Genomic DNA, 19,293 nt, shown 5'->3' on the forward strand with positions numbered 1-19,293 from the left:
TTTTTATTCTTGGATAAGTCGTAAAGTGTATCTCAAGATTGGATACATCGCTCATTGTTTAGTTAATTTTTTATTATTTTTTGTCTTTATTCAATGCTAATAATTCAACTATTACCCGGCTCTGAATGGATCTCCTCCCCCCCACCCTACTCACTGCACTCACTTTTCGCTAGTACTTATTGATAGCGATCCACACTACGGGGGAACGAACCTGGATGGGATTTGAACCTCCATTGTGCCGTATTAATACCGGCATCGTTGTCGCCTCAACCAGTGCCGCTCTTAGGTCATGCCTGCCAATTCTGGCTTCCTAGATTGAAAAAAACACTGAGTTGAATTGGCAGTCACCACAAAGGGATGGTGCGGATGGCATTGTAGCTTAGCTGTCATCTTTGAATATTTGTGATTTTATTGTGGCTGGTTAACTAGAGTTAATGAGCTGTCATGAATATTGAAAGCAGAAGTCCTTCAACAGCGACTTCCGTTGCCATATTGAACCACAAAATCTGCCACTGCCTGAAAAAGAACTGAAAAGTGTAAAAAGAATTTCGGAATCATTAATTTACAGCCGCATAAACCTAACTGACCGCAACGCTAGCAACACCTTAAACCACATCCAAGAATATCAGAGGTGTACAAAAAATCTCACCATAATTGCCGATTTGATTCAAGAAGCCACAAATCGATCAATATTTATACCTCGCTGTTGAACCTACATCATCCCTCACCTACCGTCCCTCAATCAGCTATCCAGTCCGGAAATTATTTCGACTGGCCGCGCATAAGAAAACTTTCACTCAGCACCACACACACACCGGATATTACTTGGCCTCGGCAATACCGGACTGGATGAAGAAATCTTCTTAAGCACCCACACACACACACACACACACATTTCCTTCAGGCAGCATGTTCCGTTTTGCTAGCCGAGATTTTGTGTCGCAAAAGTTTCCACCCGGCCCGTTGAACCTTCGTCAGAGGAAACGTATTGGAGCAAGGGCTGAGTGTGGTGGCCCTTTCGCTTATCGACTATTATCGACACGAAACTCTCGGCCCTCTCTTTCTCACTTCCCTCCCCACCCATCCACGTACCCTGGTTGTACGTGAAAGACGGGAAAAAGTTAGTAGCCACTTGGAAAATACACTCGACGCGAACTTCCACACTTCCCGGGCAAGCGGCCAAGCCAACCAGCAGCAAGTTTTCGGCAAGAAGGCTACCGGATCAACTTTACGTAAGCCATGGCCCTGTGTCAGCTAATTTTCCGATGAGAAGGTATTTTTGCAACGTAAGTCAATTATTACGCATGAAAAGGAGGGAGTTTGCGGGCTAGCGATGAGAATGCTAGTCATCGAGCGGCTTCTGCCAACGGATGCTGGGTAATGTAGGGCCAGTAAAATCAATTAGGCTTGCCAAATTGAATTTATGTACCGTAGGCGCCGTGGATGGGATAGCTATCCTTATGGTGGACTAAACATAAAGTACATTGTTCTAAATGGAATTTGTCTAGGAAATATTTACTACCGAAAGGGGCCAATATCCTTCTTTTAATGAGTAAACTAATAGAATTCTAAACTCAGTTTCTTTATCGTAAATAATATTACACCAAGTTGCTTGTTGGTTTGGTGAGCTTCGTCCAGCGGCTCTTACCATGACGATCGCAATTCAATCGATGAAGACGGCGACTATAAAGCGTAGAACAATCGAGCCAACGAAGCGTTTTATGAGTTTGCACAGGGGCACAAATTTATCGACCTGGCAGCACATTAAGATGCCTACCGGATGTTTCGTCGTGTGCGCTAGTCATTTACTCACCTCAACACGGAACCCCACGCTATGGACCACGGTGGTATCGGTTCGGTTGCCGCCCTATAAATTATCTTCCCCCCCCCCCCCCCACACACACACACACACACACACGAAGATGCATGCCATGGCGGTGGGTTGGGTGTGAAAGCATTGTGTCACGATGAAGACATGTGATGGAAAATAATAGCTGATCTGTCGGTCATAATTCATGTTTTGTGCGTTAGAGCGAACGGCGAAGTGTTTGTAATCTAGCGCGCACCGGAGAGTGCCCGAGATGATTCGCTCGCCAGGCAGACGGAAGCTGTCCTGTGAGAACAGCACATTAAACAATATTAATGATGACGTCGTGTTTCGATCTATGGGCGCGTCCTACGGTTGGATCTGGAAGCAGGAAAATCGCTGATGCTAAGAAGTAGTGTTTAAAGCTGTTTTGCCCAGGGCCAGAGCAGAAAAGCCTGGGAGATTAAGTTGTTGTACGTTGAAGTGCTTTTTGGGGTAGAAATTTTGTCTCCAGGAGTAGTGAGAGTGTTCTGATATACTTGAATGCATAGGGTTTTTGTAGAGTAATGTTTCTTTTATTTTATTGGTTAAATTTACCTTTTCGTATTTATCGTAAACACCTTTAAAAATATGTTAAATTTTTTACATGGTTATCCATTTTATTTATTATATTTATTAGTTGATTCATTATTACGGTCAGTCGCCGTTTTGTCATCACCGCTTGTGATGACTGTGAATATTAAATTCACAAAAAAAAACAATTGAAGAAAATAAACAAGTCATTTCCTCCTTGTTATTTGCCATATCCAGGGCATGCATGTTATTTGGACATGGTTTTCCATTTTACGTATTTAAAAAAAAATTATAACCGTTTTCCAAATTATTTTTTGGGTTTCTTGAGCATAAGAAGTTTTGTTTGCTACTTCGTTTTTAATTTTCAGCTATTTTATTTATTTTTATTTATTTATAGCTTGTTCTTAGACATTTTTTGGTGTTTTGTTTGTTTTTTTAAATATAGTTTTATGTAAAAAAATATTTGTGAGTAATTCTTGGTGTTTGTGGATAGTAATTTATTGTTATGAGCGATTTTGTTTTATAACCTTACTTAGTTTTTCTCATTTTTTCAACTGCTTAAGTTAGGTGGCACAAAAAAAAATGGGAAAAATAATGGCTCAGAACAATTTTTTTTTTAGTAAGAGTAGCTCTTCATGATATTTATTAAAATTATTCAAAATATCACTCTTCGACATCGATTACAGCCTCGAGCCAACTCTGGAAACTAGGGCAAACCCCTCTGGAAACTAGGGTAACAGTGTCTCTGCGAAGGACCGTAAAAAAGGACATTATTTTTGCGACTTATTGTTCTTTGGTGTTGTTGGATGTGCTATTGGAATCATTATAAACAAATAGCCCCCCCCCCCCAGGTTCAAGTCTGGGGAGTTACAAGGCCTTTTTTCCGGAAAATCCGTCAAGGGATGACTCGATCGAACGCAATCCGATCAGTCTGCTGGGCGTCCTTCTTTCTTAAAATTCCCATCACAGTTTTCCATCTCATTTCGATTTGATTTACTGTGTCCAAGGAAATCTGCGCTACTTTCATGATGGCCCGGTGTTGCCTTCCAGCCCCGATCAGCATGATGCACGTGATTCATTGTCACAACTCAAAAGGGTGTGACATTTTTGCTGCACTTGACAAGTTTTCCCTTGTTAGTGTACAACGTTAGCTTCTGATTGAAGTATCGCCTTTGTCGGTGTGTCAAAACAATCTCCCTATTCGCTTTCTTCTCTGAGAGGTAATCACTTGGAACGACTAGAGAATTCAGCTTCCTGGGCCGTCCAAAGTCATTCTGCTGGTAATGAAGTGCTAGATTGTGGGAAATTATTAACAGAACAGTAACTGTCAAATTTAGCTTGAATGTCCTTTAAAAAGTATCATGAAAGAAGGAATTGTATAATATTAAATTTTCACTTAGACTCAGATATATTGCTTTTTACGTTTAGGAGAACTTTAACGAATTCATATGCTCAATTTCAACAGGACTTCTATCCTGTCTAGGAATTATTGGTTTCTTTGGTCTTTTTTTAATCTTATTTAGCCCTCACATTACGAGTGATTTTATGCGCAATTTTGAATATTGTTCTTCTTCAAAATCAGCATAAATATTATGGCCATTTTGCTTCAATATCAAATTAAACCCAGCATTATGTGTACGAAACTTCAGTTTGTTTTAGCAAATTAAGTTAAAAATTAATAAGTTGTTATTTTCACACAGTTTCACGATACCAAAAATAATGAACAAATCGTTCCATGACCTTGAAAACATCGCCAAAATGCTTCCAATTTTGCTCGCCTGTTTTGGTCTAAAATAGAAATTAAATTGCTTACTCATCGAGAAGCAGTTTCTCCCTTTACTGACACTAGTCTCTCTATCCTGCTTCTACTTCGCCTTAAAATCCTGTCTATTTCTGGATCCACTTCCCGTACGCGCAAAGAAAGTTGAAATGAAACACCACGAAAATACTCGCTTCCATCTGTTTGCCCAACAGCTGAAGCAGAAAAGCTTAAAAGTCAATCCATCTGCTGCTCGAAAACCACTCACGGGCGCTCGTCCTCCAACCACGAGCCAAAAGTATTTCGACGGCCCTATTCGTCCCTACCCATGACGGTACCAACCACCAACTAGTGCCAGATCTAGGTTTTTGCCTCAGTGGAACTTACTTTTTCTTTTCCATTTTCTCCATTCGCCACTGGCAGATACTTAAAGGCGTACCGACGTAGGCTGCAAAGTTGCTCCTCGTTTCCGTTGTTTGAATGAGGTTTCTATTCGCCACGCAGACGCAGGGAACAGCTGCCTGCCCATTTACATACAGACACAACGAGCAGCTGACCCCTTAAATGAGGATGGGCTGTTGGTTCCTGAACTAAACGAGAGTTCGAATTGTTGATGGCGCAATGGTTGGTTTCCTGCCGGCTATTTCAAGTCTCATGGCCGTTTGGAGTTTCTTTGGTCTTTTTTTTTTTGGGGAGAGGGTTGGTTTTCCTGTGGTGATTCTTTCATGGTGAACTTTTTCGATTAAGCCGTTTGTTTGGTTGTGAACGTTTTGCTGCTGCTGGTAGAAGGCAGAAGGAAATCCGTAAACTAGTTACGCCAAGTAGTTCTTAAAGTATGGGTCAGAAAAAAATGAAAGGCTTTTATCTTTTCCTGCTTCAGGCTTTAAACTATAGCTGTGCCAAGCTCGCTAAGCATAGCTAATTTTCAATTAATTTTTCACACCATCAACCTTGAAATAATTGGAACAGAGAATTGTAATAATAATTGCTTAAGCAAACATTGAACTCAATATATTTCCATTTTTTTCCGTTTTTAATTTCAATTCGAATCAACAACTCCTTCCGCCGAGGATTAACGTTGACACTTTCAAGCTTCGTTTGCTTTTCCATTTTCTATTTACGCCGCGCTGAGCAGGATGGACTTTTTTTCTCTCCCCATTTTGAATATACCACTAATGCTGTTGTACGTTACGCGAACAGAACCATAGTTAGAAGGTAGGAAAATTTTAATTAAAATCTTCGTTAACACAAAAGCTAGAGGAGCGAGAAGAAAAAACAAGCAACAAGGAGAAAAGCTCTCCATTTTGCTTTTGTCCTCAGCTCGAGCTGCAAGGTTGAAGCGGGTTTTCTTCAGCGTTTTGCATGTAGCACAGGTACAAACCATCGAGATCATTCTGATTCGTATTCTATTTTCTTGACCAGCTCTCGATTTGCTGCTTCACAGTACAACACATTTTTACGTTGAATGATTGGTTTTTATTTTGCCCTCTCTTGAGTAATTTCTAATAAATTAGCTGTGGGACTAATGACGATTTCTATCGAGCGACAATTTTCTTCTATTTTCCCATTGGAGTTATCCATCTTAAAAAAATGCTCTCATGATAATAAATGTCGAAATCGGATCTTAATTGAAAGAAGGGATTTTTAATCACGATAAAGCTTTAAAGCAATCGAACGAAAATAAGCTTTAAAAACCCCGACCAACTTCTCGGCCCAAGCTTCCCAGACATCCTCAGACGAGGAGAGAATGTTATCTCCCGAAAGACAGCGAATTTGGGTTGTCGCTTATCATGCGCTTACCACAATGTTCGCTGATGACAAATGGTGGATAATTATTTACCAGGCCAATTTTCTTGCTGCTGACGAGCAAATGGTTAATGCATTCATCATTATCACTTCATTTGCTGCATTTGTCCCGGGCGTACATCAAACGATCGGATCGGTGCGGCGGCAGAAGCGGAGCATAATTGGGGAGAGAGCAGTGATGGTTATAATTATGGTAATTAAAGCATAATATCTCTGTCTGTCAGTTTGAAACTGTTCTTTTGTCCCATTTTGTCTTGGTAGCTTTTGCTAACAGCTCTAGCAACTCCTGGTTCGGGAGTTTGTTCTACAATTTGTACGAATGTTTTGGACGAGCGAAATGTTCTGACTATCATGATGACAGCTGAGATAATGAATTAAGCTGAAAAGAAATGGGGATACCAGTTCCAGTAGTCAACAGAGCAAGTGAACTTTGCTATAAAGAGTGAATTTCTCAAGGTTGGAAAATTATAGCAACTAGCAACAATCCTTCTCAGAATACTTTAATTATTTTCTAATTTTCTCATAAAGTTTCTTAAAAAATACTTTAATTGCAATATTTAGAATTCAATTTATGATATCTTTACGCTCAACAAGATATTTCTGAAAACGCTAGAGGAGTTCCTCAGGGAAGATCCTTATTCGTGCCTGTTTCTCCGAGTAATCCTGCTCAGCTACACCTATTAAATATATGATAATTCTTGTCGGTTTCTTCCACACACGGAGCCACTGCTCACCATGTTCCTACCCTGTCTGTACATAAAGAAACGCAGGGGAAAACGCCAACGTTGCTGCACAAGTAAACACATGTGCAGGACCAAAACCCGGGACATCACTTATTTAAATTATCCTTACCACACGTTTGCTGTGCGTGTTTATGTGTGTGTGTGTTCGCTGTGTACGGTGCTATGCTGTGTCTGTACTGGCGCATCACCACACAAACTGGTAAGCCAACTCCCATGTGTGCACTGTGCCATGGTGGGAAGCTGTGTTGCTTGTTCAGGATAATCTATACAATTTTCTCTCTCCATATGGGAGATTATGGAGTGTGTTTTGAGCCAAAATCTTTCTTCCCTATCTCAACTAGTTGTTTAAGAACCATAAGAAGATGTTATGCAATTTAAATAAACTTAATATCCAAACTATCGAAACTGTTTATAGCATGAATGTTTTATTTCCTTCCCATTTGCAGATCCGTCTCGATGCTGATGATGGACTTTAAGGCGTCCAATACGGCCACCATCGCCACCATCGATAAGGGCAGCGACCGTACGTTCGCGTCGGCCTTTTTCCACCCACCGGCATCGCCCACGCACGTCGGTTGCTGCGTGCTGAACCGGGCACCGGCACGGCCCCCGTCCGAAATCTATTTCGAAAGCCGGGGCAAATGCTGCAAGAAGTTGCTCCGGTACAACGGGTATCCGAACAAGGTAAGCAATTCACGGAGCTGGTACAGCTATTTCATGATGGTTGTTTTTAAGGGAAACAGCTGCATTAGACATGTATTGATTTCTTAATGCGTTGCGATGAATCTTTAAACTAGTAAATTGTTTCGCAAGTTCGCTCGCAAAGCGGCAGTGTGTTAATCGTGCGGCAGCAACCGTCCTAAATTCCAATTTAATTTCATTATCTTGATATAATCTTGCTAAAGCTAAAGTTGCTAATGCTTGCTCGAGCTGAATGCGAGACAAAGTGTTTTACGGTGGATGTTCCCCCCACCCCCCATAGCAGGGGAGTCTAATTCACTTTACCCAACATCATCATTATCACCGAAGGGGATCTGGCCAGGGATTAACACCCTGAACGATGAGTCCAAATTTTCAGCTTCAACCTCCACCGTAAAAGCCTCACTAAATCCGACGAATATATTTAGTGTGTAAAGTAAGAGATTTTTTTGTTGCTGTCCTTCTTTTTCACTATGAACTCATTTTGTAACTGACACAACTTTCATACGGAACTCACCATAGGGAAGAGAAAAAAAAAATTCGCTCGCAACTTCTCACACACTAATCCCGCACTAATGCCCATCCAAAGCTCGGTGTCTGATATGAATCTTAACTACGCTCCTCTTCTTCTCAGGTCCTACTCTACCCGGAAGAAGGATGGGCCCGCAGTGCAGCTTCCAGCTACTGGACGATAGCGCCCTGCCGGTGGCGAAGGAATCGCTGCATCGTGGAGGAGGTGGCAGGCTCTAGGAAGTAAGTGTGGTAGATCGGGGCAAACTAAATTGAATTGATCTCTTGTTAAATGCGCACACTCCCTACTCGCTACGATAAATTATTGAATCGCGGTGAAAAAAAATCCCAAACCTTCATGAATATGGAACGCGCTCAGTCAGTTGTTGATTTTTATACACAGTTTTTCCTCTCGCGTGAAAGAAAAAACTGCAAGCGGAGCTGGTTGGAAAATACAGGAAACAATGTACGTGTTACACCCCGGGACCACCATCAGGCACCATCGGGGGTTTCCGGGTTCGGCATTCAAACAAGTTGGCAAGCTGACAGGCCCCGTGATGGTGGTGCAGCAGTTGCGTATTTGCATGTTGCATGTTGGTTTTGTCTCGTTCACCATGCGACATGCAGCTTGCAATTTATTCTGCGCAGGAAAAGCAGTTGATTCACGACTGAAATGAAACATTGTGACCGGTTTCGCTGGTTCGATTGTGGAATGCAACTAGTTGTTTTCAATACATGCCAGTTTGTAGCTATGCGATGTGTGCTTATAAATAATGGCACATTCCATGTGGCGTGTTTGTACCTGCGAGTTGAAGTTAATATTGCTATCAACTCTATATTTATTGGAACTGATGTGATACGTAGCATGAAGCTTGACATGATACTCAGCTCGCAACAGCCAACGAAACTGATTGATGATTAGTTAGGAGATGGAGTAAAATGTCGAGCCAATATTTGAATTCCAGCGTCAAATATTCACGATGGGCTATCACGCATTCCATTTAGTTTTTTGATTCATCAAGAATAGTTTAGCAATTTTTAAACTTATAATGCATCGCAATACATATTTACCCCTTTTTAATAATTTTTCAAAAATGATTCATTACAAGCACTGACATCCAGTAAAGCTCACTATGCTCTTCTGATTTTGTGCAGTATTCTGTTTTAAACATTGCATGATTGAAATAGTTTAGTTACTACTTGAATTCTTTTTTGTCCCTTTACCTTTTTACCTTTTTACCTTTTACCTTTTTTATTCAAGATATACCTTTTTTGTTTCTAGAAGGTCACAAAGTCCAATTCTATATAGTAAATAAGTCAAGAGAATGTTTCCAACATTTTAAGAGCCCTAGATACCGATAGCTTCTAAATTTGGTCACAAGATTATTTTACCATTTTACTTTTTTGGGAAATGTTCTTCAGGAACGTCGTCAGCTACTGATTATAACTCAGACTAGGATTGCTTCGACCAGATGTTTTATATAATATAATATAAGAATGTTATAAGAAAACTCTCAGATTTCTTTGTCCAGCTTCTACCTCTTTTTCTTTCTTGGCCTGCTTCGATGGAGCACCTGTTAAAGACATGGCATGATGTCCAATTCGTTTTCAAGAAACTCGGTTTGCATCCGATCACCCTCAGGTCTGACTCCATTTGATCCAGCCTATGAGCCCGCTGTGCTCCTTTACGCCTCGTACCGAACGAGTCGCTGGCGAGCACCTTCCTGGTAGGACTTTAGTCCGGCATCCTCATCACATGCCCTAACCAGCAGATCCTTCCGCTTTGGCAACCTTCAGCATGTCTGCATCGCCAAGTGCATTGGTGTCCTCCAACGGCATAGTACAGAACTCGTCCCCGTAGAGGACAACCGGCCGCATTGGTGTGCGATATATGGCTCATTTCATGTCTGTAAAACACGTAATAGGCAAGATTCCCCTGAACAATGCGCCTTCGAATTTTGCTGCTTACGTTGTTGTCCGAAGTTGCGATCGTGCCAAGGTAGCAGAGCTCCTATAGTACCTCAAGATAGTCGCCGTCAACTACTAGTCTGCTTCCGAGTCGTGCTCTATCACGGTCAGAGCCTCTGGCAAGCAGGTATTTTGTCTTTGTCGAATTGATCCTAAATCCAATCCTATTGGCCTAGCGTTTCAGTTGGGTGTACGCCTCGCACACTGCCGTAGATTTCCGTCCAATGATGTCGATGTGATCCGCAAAGTCAAGGAATTGGAGATACCGAGTTCGTGCTTCTGAGGTCGAAGCTTGCGCTTTGCATGACACCTTTCAGAGCGATGTTGAACAATAAACCATTACATTCAAAGATCACACTAAACAAGGATGATCGAATTCTAGCCCCAATCCGAAGTTCTTGCTTTTCAAGAACAGAGCGATTATTGTAAATGTCAAATCGGTGGTAAGAAAATGGCCAAGAATCACTAAAATAATTTTATCTTCACTATTAACTCATATATTGGAAAGCTGGAATCAAAATTAAAAACATACCAAAGCCTTTATCTGACAACGAATTTTCATCGCTACTTTTACTAGTCCAAAAAGTAGTTGTAAGCTCCAATCGTCCGAGACTTAAGGGCTTCAATCACACTGAGGCTGTCGATGAAAATGGCATATCTGTCTGACTGCCTTCAATCAATAGCTTCCACTGCACAAAAGTTTGCTGGAAGTTCAGCGACAAACACAGTGCAAAGGTTCTTCCAGCTGTAGGAAAATATTTAAATTACGTATAATAATTCCACTGCCTAGTTTACCGTCTTTGGACTGGATTTTGGTACACATCTGCCAAAAAGACATATTTCATATTAATACTACCAACATGTTCTCCGAGAAATTTTAACACTATTCGTAGTAGTAGTTTCCTGAGAAATTGTTTAGGAATATAATATTGATTATATTGAAACTTAACCGTGAATATCCCGAACTCTGCTGGAAACTGCATGCTAAGCACAGTTTTTCAAACAACCCAATATTATTCAATTCACTCCTGTAATTTTATGCAAAACAATAACTCAACTAAGGCTACAGTCATGCATTCCAAACACATCGTCTTCGGCACCACTTTCACCAAGAACAATGCATGTTAAAAAAAATTGAGAAATAAAATACATACAGCAACACTAAAAGGGAGAATCGAAACTGTAACTCTTCCCTGCATCCAAAAGCCGTGAAGCTATCGTTCCACCACTTGTGATGCTGCTTTGAAGCGCTGGTGCCTTCTGAAGCACCAAACGACCGACGTCTGGTCACAAAACCGAAAAAAGGTGTGTCCGGTTAGGGGTTTTTCCTTCTGGCACACTTGGTCACAAATTGCCCTCTCGAACCGTGCCGGACGATTGTACGTGTCTGTTTGTACAGCACTCGACGAAGATGCTTTCCTGTATCACGTGCGAGCCGGACATCCGGTCGTATAGGGATGACGTATCTCTCGCTGTGTGAGTGTCGCTCTTGTTCTCTGGCACTGTGTATTTGATTTAACCTAAGGAAACATATTTTCCTTCAAAAAGGACTTCACCCCGAAGGTATGTTATTTGTTCCCCGTAGCTTATTTGTATCTCCACCGTAAAGCTTGACGTAGCGAATAGAAAATTGGAGAGGTTGGAAAATTAAAGTTCCTTTAAAGAGCTGCTATTTTTAATTCTTTCAGTCATTGCCTTTGGCTTGCCTTTGTCCCAAACAAAACCCAGGGTATGTGATTTGTTATTCGCAAACGCTCTGGGGCTCTTTTTTCTTGTCCCATCCGGCACATATCTAATCCATGGCACCACCAGTATGGCCATGATCCATACACAGCTTTCCCCAGCCTTCACTGCTCTAGTTTTTCGTAAGATTTACTGCCCATTCTCAGCCACGAGTTTGCATGTTTGCCGAAGATGATTAATATTTTCCTTCAATATTCAATAACGCCGCCTCGAGCTGGTCCGATCCGGTATCCGGCGTGGAATGGATGGATGAGCAAGCTCGTGGGATGTGAAAAAGCTACGCATGCATGCATGGCTAGCGAAAAGGGGCTCAAAGGGATATTCCTTCCGCATAATACGCGCCAAATGACAAATCGTTTCTGATTTCCATATTTTCTACCCTTGGGCTTGATAGGAGAGCCAAAAACGGCACACAGGAAAACAACGACCCAACTTCCTTCCCGCTGTTTTTTTCCAAAGGGCAAAGCCACCTCCAGCCCAGCTCCACCGGGCTACGGATGCGGATTATGTTGCAAAATCTCCCTTCAGGGCAGTGATTGGGTTTATTTGTCGATCGGGAAATTTGTCTTCCTGTGGTGGCAGTGGTTGTGGCTGCCACCCATGCACGGGCGAAAAAAAAGGTGAGCGCCTTTCTCGAGGACAAACTTTTTAGGGCGCTCAACAAAACGCGGTGCTTCACGCACATGGGTGAGTTAAATTTTGTTCCTAAAAGTCCACCCATTTGTTTGCGCTGCTTGTTTCACCATTTTGCTTGCCGCGGTGTGTTGGCAGGCTGTTTTTTTTTCAGGAAAAAAAAGGAAAACATGGAAAAGCGTCGCTCCATTAATGTGCTCCAACTTTTCCATTTTCACAACTAGCGCCACGTGGAGTTCGACACGGGGCTGCCAATATTTTTCCACCCAGTTAGCTCGGAAAGCACCGGCCAAGCAAGCCAGCAAGCTACCGCTTGTTTATGCAATGGAGATAATTATCCTTTGTGGTGTACACTTTCCCGTCAAACACTGCGATGGCCTCCGGTGAGGACCGGTAAAAGTTGTGCTTTCCACGCAAAACAAACGCTAGAGCGAAAAGCGGTGACATTTTAGGGTCGCCACACGCAGCAGTCACGAGGCGAATCGTTAAGCACTGGAGGCGAGCTGACTGAGGACCTTAAAAGCGCCGACCCAGGGAATGTTTTACTTGGCCGGGAGCTTGTCCTTTTTTAATGGATTCAACTTGCTGACCCTCGATCACGACCGTTTACTGTCAATTCGTAAAGACATTGACCGTACCCCAAAGGAAAATAGTGTCTCGGAAATCTAGCAATGCATTAAGCTGTGACGCTTTCTCCACCAAAAGGACCTTATGATGCCTCCAAGCGTGAGAGAAGCATTAAAATGCAATAGCTTGTGAGTGGTTTCCGTGGTTCGTCTGCATAAACTGTACAACCGCTGAGAAGACTCCACCAAAAGAACTGCTTCCTTCGGGTCGGCGGTGAAAGAATCCGTCGGGTAATTAGTTCCGTGGCGTGTCTGCGCGGGTATCAGGCCCACCGTCAAGGTGAAAGGTTTCGATGCTTTTCGGTGTTTGCTTCTTTATTTTTTTTGTCCTTTATTGTGTACTCCTTTGCCTCGCTCACAAAACCTCGAAGCGGGCGGCACGTGGTGAAAGTTTTAATTTGTTGTACCGATTTAATTACCCGGACGCTGCCCTAATCCTTTCCTATTGTTCCTGTGGCGTGGAATGATTATTATAGCCGGGTGTTCATTTAGGTTTTTTGTTGCTCGAAAGGCTTTTGGTCTACGTCCATAGGGAATGTTACTTTTGGTGGACGACTTTATTGAGTCATTATTGAACTCGAAGCTTTTGTTTTGTCCGAGCTTTTGTTCCTTTGGTGGGTGGGTAAATGTTCATTTAAATTAAATGGATGTGTTTTTTGTGATGGAATAGATTACTTTTTTAACATTCGATAAACAGGGTGGTGTAAAATGAAATAATATTCATTTTTAATGCTGAAAATTCATTGAAAAAAAGTGTACCATGAGTATTTTAATAAGAATTTAACATTCCTATAAGCTAATATTCACTCACTCTTCTAGTTTTAGTCAATAGTGTTCACTGGCAATTTCGTTAAAAATATATTATCAAAAGTCTTGCCGATTTTTGAAATGACAAAAGACTCCTAAGAGCATCAAGTACCCTTATTGAAATCTGATGCGCTCCGTAATTAAGTTTTTGGCTAAAGAGATTTAAACAAAGACTAATTATGTATATTTTTTTATTATTTGTTCGGAGGCGGCTAAATGTTTGTTCTTTACTGTTCTTATCGTTTTGTAGGATCCGTTTGATTTTATTTTTTGATACTCTTAATATGACTGAGGTATGGGATATTGAATCGATGCCTTGTGATTCGAATCATAGCATCATCTATCTCATATATAATAAACTAGTGAGGCTAGAGTTCAGAAACTAGAGGAGTATTACAGAACTTTACCTACAAGATTTTCACTCAGATGTAGCATGATTGGCCTGTCCCATTCGACGAGGAAATTGTTGGAAACTATTAAAAAGGATTCCGAAACGAAAAATCAACCGCTAACTAGATCCTCAATATGTAACAAATCTAGAAGAAGATGTCGGAGGCTACATAAACTCTTTCCATTCCTTCATTGATTTTAAAATAACATATGATAGAACAGCCATGGTAAAACTTTAAGAAGCCTAGCCAAGCTTGTAAGAATGGCAATGGCCAACATCACATGCCAGGTGAAGATGGATGGAAAACTCTCAGGTCCTTTGGCTACCACCAAGGGCCTGTGCTAGGGAGATGGGCTTGCCTGTCTTCTTTTTAATCTAGAGAAAGCCATCCGTGACTCGAACGTTGAAACATCGGGGACCATCTTCTATAAGTCAATCCAGATCCTGGCATACGCTGATGGCTTAGAAATCTTTGGTTAGAGGCTCTCCTATGTAGCAGTAGCTTGCCAAAAGATCGAGCGAACGGCACTAAACCTCGGGTTGGAAATTAACGAGGCGAAAACCAAAATGATAGTGGCACCAACAGCGGCCCTGCTTACAAACACTGATTTACACAGGGGTGATGTACAGATAGGTTTCCAAAACTTCACCTATCTGGGGTCATAAGTCAGCACCGACAACAACATTGATGTTGAGATACGCGCAAGGGCTGCTGGTTGCCAACCGGTCATACTACAGCCTGAGGAAACTTCTCCACTCTAAATACCTGTCGCGACGGACGAAGCTGGGACTGTACAGAACATTCATAGTCCCAGTACTCACATACGCCTCTAAGAGATGGACTCTGTAGGCAAACTGACGAATCCCTCTTAGCCGCGTTCGAGAAGAAGATGCTCAGAAGGATTTTTGGCTCTGTATGTGTGGAAGGACAATGGAGGAGCCTCTACAATGAAGAGCTCTTCGAGTTGTACGGTGATCTCACCAACGTGCAGCGAATTAGACTCGCCAGGCTCCTGTGGGCTGGTCACGTCATGAGAATGACACCGGACGACCCAGCCCGTAAAGTCCTTTTAGGCCGTCCACACGGGAAGAGGGAAGTGTTTGTAAATGGGATCAAATTATCTGATTCCTGGTATTCCTAGCTTCCAACCATTTGCTTCCATTAGTTGCTTTCAATTTTTCACTATCGATCGTTCCACACACCACTCTACGACACAATGCCGAACCAGGTTGATGATGGTGGGCTGTCATTTAATTTATTTCCATCGCTATTGCCTCCCGTTCGACGTTCACACTTTCATTAATCAACTTCCGAAGAAAAGCTCCTCGTACAGCAAAACATACTAATACATACTCTCGTCCCTAATCCCACCACTTGTTTTGCTCCACAGCATTATGCTGACACAGTGTAAAAAATTTACATTTACTTGATTATCTCACACCACACAACCGTGTGCATTTGCGAGCGCTTTCACACAAATCTACCTAACGCGTGGAAAAATCGGCTGTCTTCACACACTTCGACCTAAGCCTACACTTTCCAACGGCGTTTTTGGTGATGGTGACAACGGATTTAATCTCAACCTGATCAACGCTGACAGCACCGGCACAGCACGAAGGAAAAGGCCCACCCCCATCCCACCGACCTGGCGGAACTGGCGGTGGCGTTGAAGTTTTGTAAAATTGCGAGCAGAAATTAATTACGAAAGTGTCAATTCGTTTAATTAAAACGTCCTGCTTTCGGGGTTTTGCGATGCCGGGTGCCGGGATTTAGATGAAGAAATATTTAATTAATTTACTTCGCCGTCCCTTTCTTACACACACACACACACACCCCTCTTTGGTTTTTAAGCTGTTTGTTTGCCAGCGGGTTACTAAGATACTAGGAGTGTAGAGCCATATCAGCCAGTGCAGCGTGTGAGTAGACATGTCGATTGGGCGGGTTTTCTCTGTGTCTTTACCGCAGCTCGGTCTTTACTGTTTGTGACACATTCCTTGAGGGATCCGTGTTTGTATGCGTTCGAACCCCTTTTTCTCTTCACAATCCACCGAACGCCATTCATGTTCGAATGTGAGTGTGAAAAAGAGCCTTGTAAACATTCACATTCCATTCCTGGTTGTTGGTTTGTGAGTCGAAGCAAAAAAAAAAACAAACACCAAACACCCTCTGCAGTGTGTTGGAAAATCATTCTTAACCTCCCATGAGACGCCCATGAACAACAACACATTTTCCAACGGCAGCCGGCATATATCATAAAATTCTACATGGTTGTAAAAGCTGGCCATTCGGTCTTGCCATTCGGAGGAGGACGAGAAAAACGTACAGAAAACCCCATAAACAAGACAATAACAATAATTGAAAAGAAACGATCGAACGAAAGCACGAAACTGATGGGACGTTACGATGGCTGTGCCGAGCTGGCCTGTGAAAGAAAGCCCAGCCTATCTGTTACAAGGGAAATGGATTTATACAAAAACGAAAAAAAAAACAGTCCAAAGCTGGCACCTATTCATCCACCCTGAAGTGAAAGCAACCCCCCCAAGAAACAAAAAAACAAAAAACCGGCCACGAATTGGACATCGGGCTCATCGGCGTCATCACCCACATGGGAGCTGTGAGATATTTATTTTCCTTTCGGTAAAAAAAAGCGGTGCGTAGGTTTTTCCCTTTGGCCACAGTGCGGCATTCACTTTCGGCTGCCGTTTGCTGTCGTCTCAATGGCCCGAAGGGTACGATTTTCGTCGGCTTCCAGTGGCGTTTCTTTTTTTCTTTTATTTCTTCCTTTCGTTAGGAAGGAAAGCTTCGTGGCAAGTGTGTGGACTGGGCTCACGCAGAAAGCATGAGGCTTCCGTGCAAATAAAACGTTATTAGAAGTGGGCCAAATAAAGGAGACCAAGGCTGGAGACCGTTTCTTGCGATTCGACCAAACGGATATGGTAGTTTTCCTCTATTTTCTTTTTGCCGTCTTTTTTCTCTGTTCTTCGTGTCCTGTGTGTGGTGGGTGTCCCAAAAGAGTTTTTTTTGCTGGCATGTGTGTGTTCTGAACCCCCTCCAACAAACGATGACTTTTATGCGAGTGGGAATGTTTGTGCAGTTCGGGCGTTGAAAATTATACCCTCGGGAGCTGACTTCAGCCTCGTTTTTCATCGCTCCGCCTGCTCGGGGTGTTATGAAACGCTGAAAGCTAAGGCCTGATAATGTCAATGCTCAATAGGTCAATTGGAAAGGCAAGTCGCTTTTTTCATTCGCCATCCTGAGCGTGCATAAAATCGGAAAGGTTTTTCAATTCACTCTCTCTCACTCTCTCTCTCTCTGACTTACTCTGACAACTTTATCGACACCGATGACCTGTTTTTGGAGCCCATCTTCATGTGTAGTTTCGATTTTTTGTTCCAAAGAAGGTGGATTTCGTAATCAAAACACTTCAACACGCCCGCTCATTCAAATTGGCTTCATATTTATGGGGCTTCTGGGAGCCAGAAGCTAACCACATGGGCCTGTGGTATAACTTTGCGAAATGGATTGACTTCAATTCATAGTGATAGCGCACCACATCACTAATATCTCCTTCGAGCTTTCAGGATGCTTATGCTCGCATCCTGCTCGATGGCTGCCGTGTATCATGATCGACCACCGACGCTAATCAATCTTCTACACCATCGACTCGGCTCTCGAACGAGGAACAAACTTTTGCTAGGGTTAGGAGTGTATAGGGGGGGAAAGTAGCATAAATCCTTCTTCACTTCACCCACGGGGCTAATCTAAATAATTATGCTCCCAATTTTCGCTTCACTTTGCTACCGTGAAGAAGTTAATCGAGCAGTCGAGGTGGAGCTGGTTTTACTTGAGGATTAAGTTGTAGCGTCTTTATGAGAAGGATCTTCGCGTGTGAAGGGAGCGTGGATAGAGTGAGCTGATTTTGAAAACTGTTGGGGAAAGATTGAGCGAGGTAAGCTGTGTTTTATTGATGTGCCATAATTCTTCAAGACAGTAATCACTCTTTCGGTGTATGAGCTTGTTTGTAGCGTCTTCTAAGTTTAAAGCCATGTGCCTTTATGGATATTGGGGAAATTGTTTAATGAAAATTTTGAAATAAATGTAAGAAATCATAAAGATAAAATCACTCTCTACAGTGAGCCTATTGAACAGGCATTTATCTTAAAACGAGAGAGAGTTAGAACAAATTAATTTCTACTTATGTCATAATCACAACATTTGAAAATGAATTGAAAAAAGCTCTTATTTAAAGCTCGAAGCTTCTAAATTTCCGTCAACTGTAAAAACCTTGACTGAAACGAGAGAAAGGATTTTTAACAAAATAAGCAGACACCTAGGATTCTTTCAGTAAAATTATGAAACTTCATGCTCGTCTTCTTGCAAGGCACTTAGCAGTCCAACAATTTATTATCGAACACCATCGTTTGCCAGTTCTATACCGAAAATTATTGTGGACAGATTTACTTTTTCCTTAGCACTATAACCTCAAAAGGTGTCGGCCGGCCATTCCTGGCTTTCTGTGACTTAATTTTATCCGTAGAAAAAAAATCAGCTCTGTTTACGGGGAGGCAGTCTAGATGGGATTTGAACTCTCGGTCCTTCCGTGTGAAGGCGAAGTTATCATCTCAGCCAACTTTTGGAGACTTATTTATTGAATAAATTTCAAAACATAGGACTTACTATTCACCGCCTATTATGCTACGAGCAAAATCAATCCAAGGAACCTTATACTGGCAGTCCATGTCCAGTCGAGGGCTCAAATAAGAAAGCGAAGAATTTATAAAAACATCCCCTATCACCTGTTGATTTGTTGGAAAACATCCATTTACTTTGTTTTTAGTTTGGTTTAATCTGGAGCAAAAAATCGATCGCTAGTTACTTTAAAAAATTAATTCTTGACGCCTTTGGCTCAAAGTCATCGGTTTTTGACTGCTTAATTCTTCTGCTTCTTTGGCACTACAACTTCGATAGGTCTGTGTCTCTCCTTTTGTTTTGGCTTTCTGTGACTACTTGTCAACTGTAGTTGCAAATGGTCAGAAAGTTAAAGCGTTAAAGCGCGATATCGTTTGCCCGACCCACGATAGTCCTTGAACAAACACTTTTATTTTACAATTGTATAAACTATACTGATTGTGAAGCAGTCATTTGTGATGGACTTGTCATGGATAATATTTGCTCGGTTTGAGGATTACTGCAGTTTTAATGTTGGGGCGGTCCACCTCTCGACATT

At 42.1% G+C, this 19,293-nt stretch overlaps 1 protein-coding gene across 1 annotated transcript in view; it reads left to right on the forward strand.

Moving 5' to 3' along the window:
• The window catches only part of LOC118505945, a 38,808-nt gene that overhangs the window by 10,688 nt on the left and 8,827 nt on the right, over positions 1 to 19,293 (forward strand). Inside the window, exons 3-4 of the mRNA XM_036042469.1 lie at positions 7,135 to 7,372; positions 8,022 to 8,140. Coding sequence (XP_035898362.1) covers positions 7,145 to 7,372; positions 8,022 to 8,140 — 347 coding nt within the window. The 5' untranslated portion in view covers positions 7,135 to 7,144. The remainder of the gene's footprint in view (positions 1 to 7,134; positions 7,373 to 8,021; positions 8,141 to 19,293) is intronic.

This window comes from Anopheles stephensi, chromosome 2, assembly GCF_013141755.1.
Source record: "Anopheles stephensi strain Indian chromosome 2, UCI_ANSTEP_V1.0, whole genome shotgun sequence".
Taxonomy (NCBI): domain Eukaryota; kingdom Metazoa; phylum Arthropoda; class Insecta; order Diptera; family Culicidae; genus Anopheles; species Anopheles stephensi.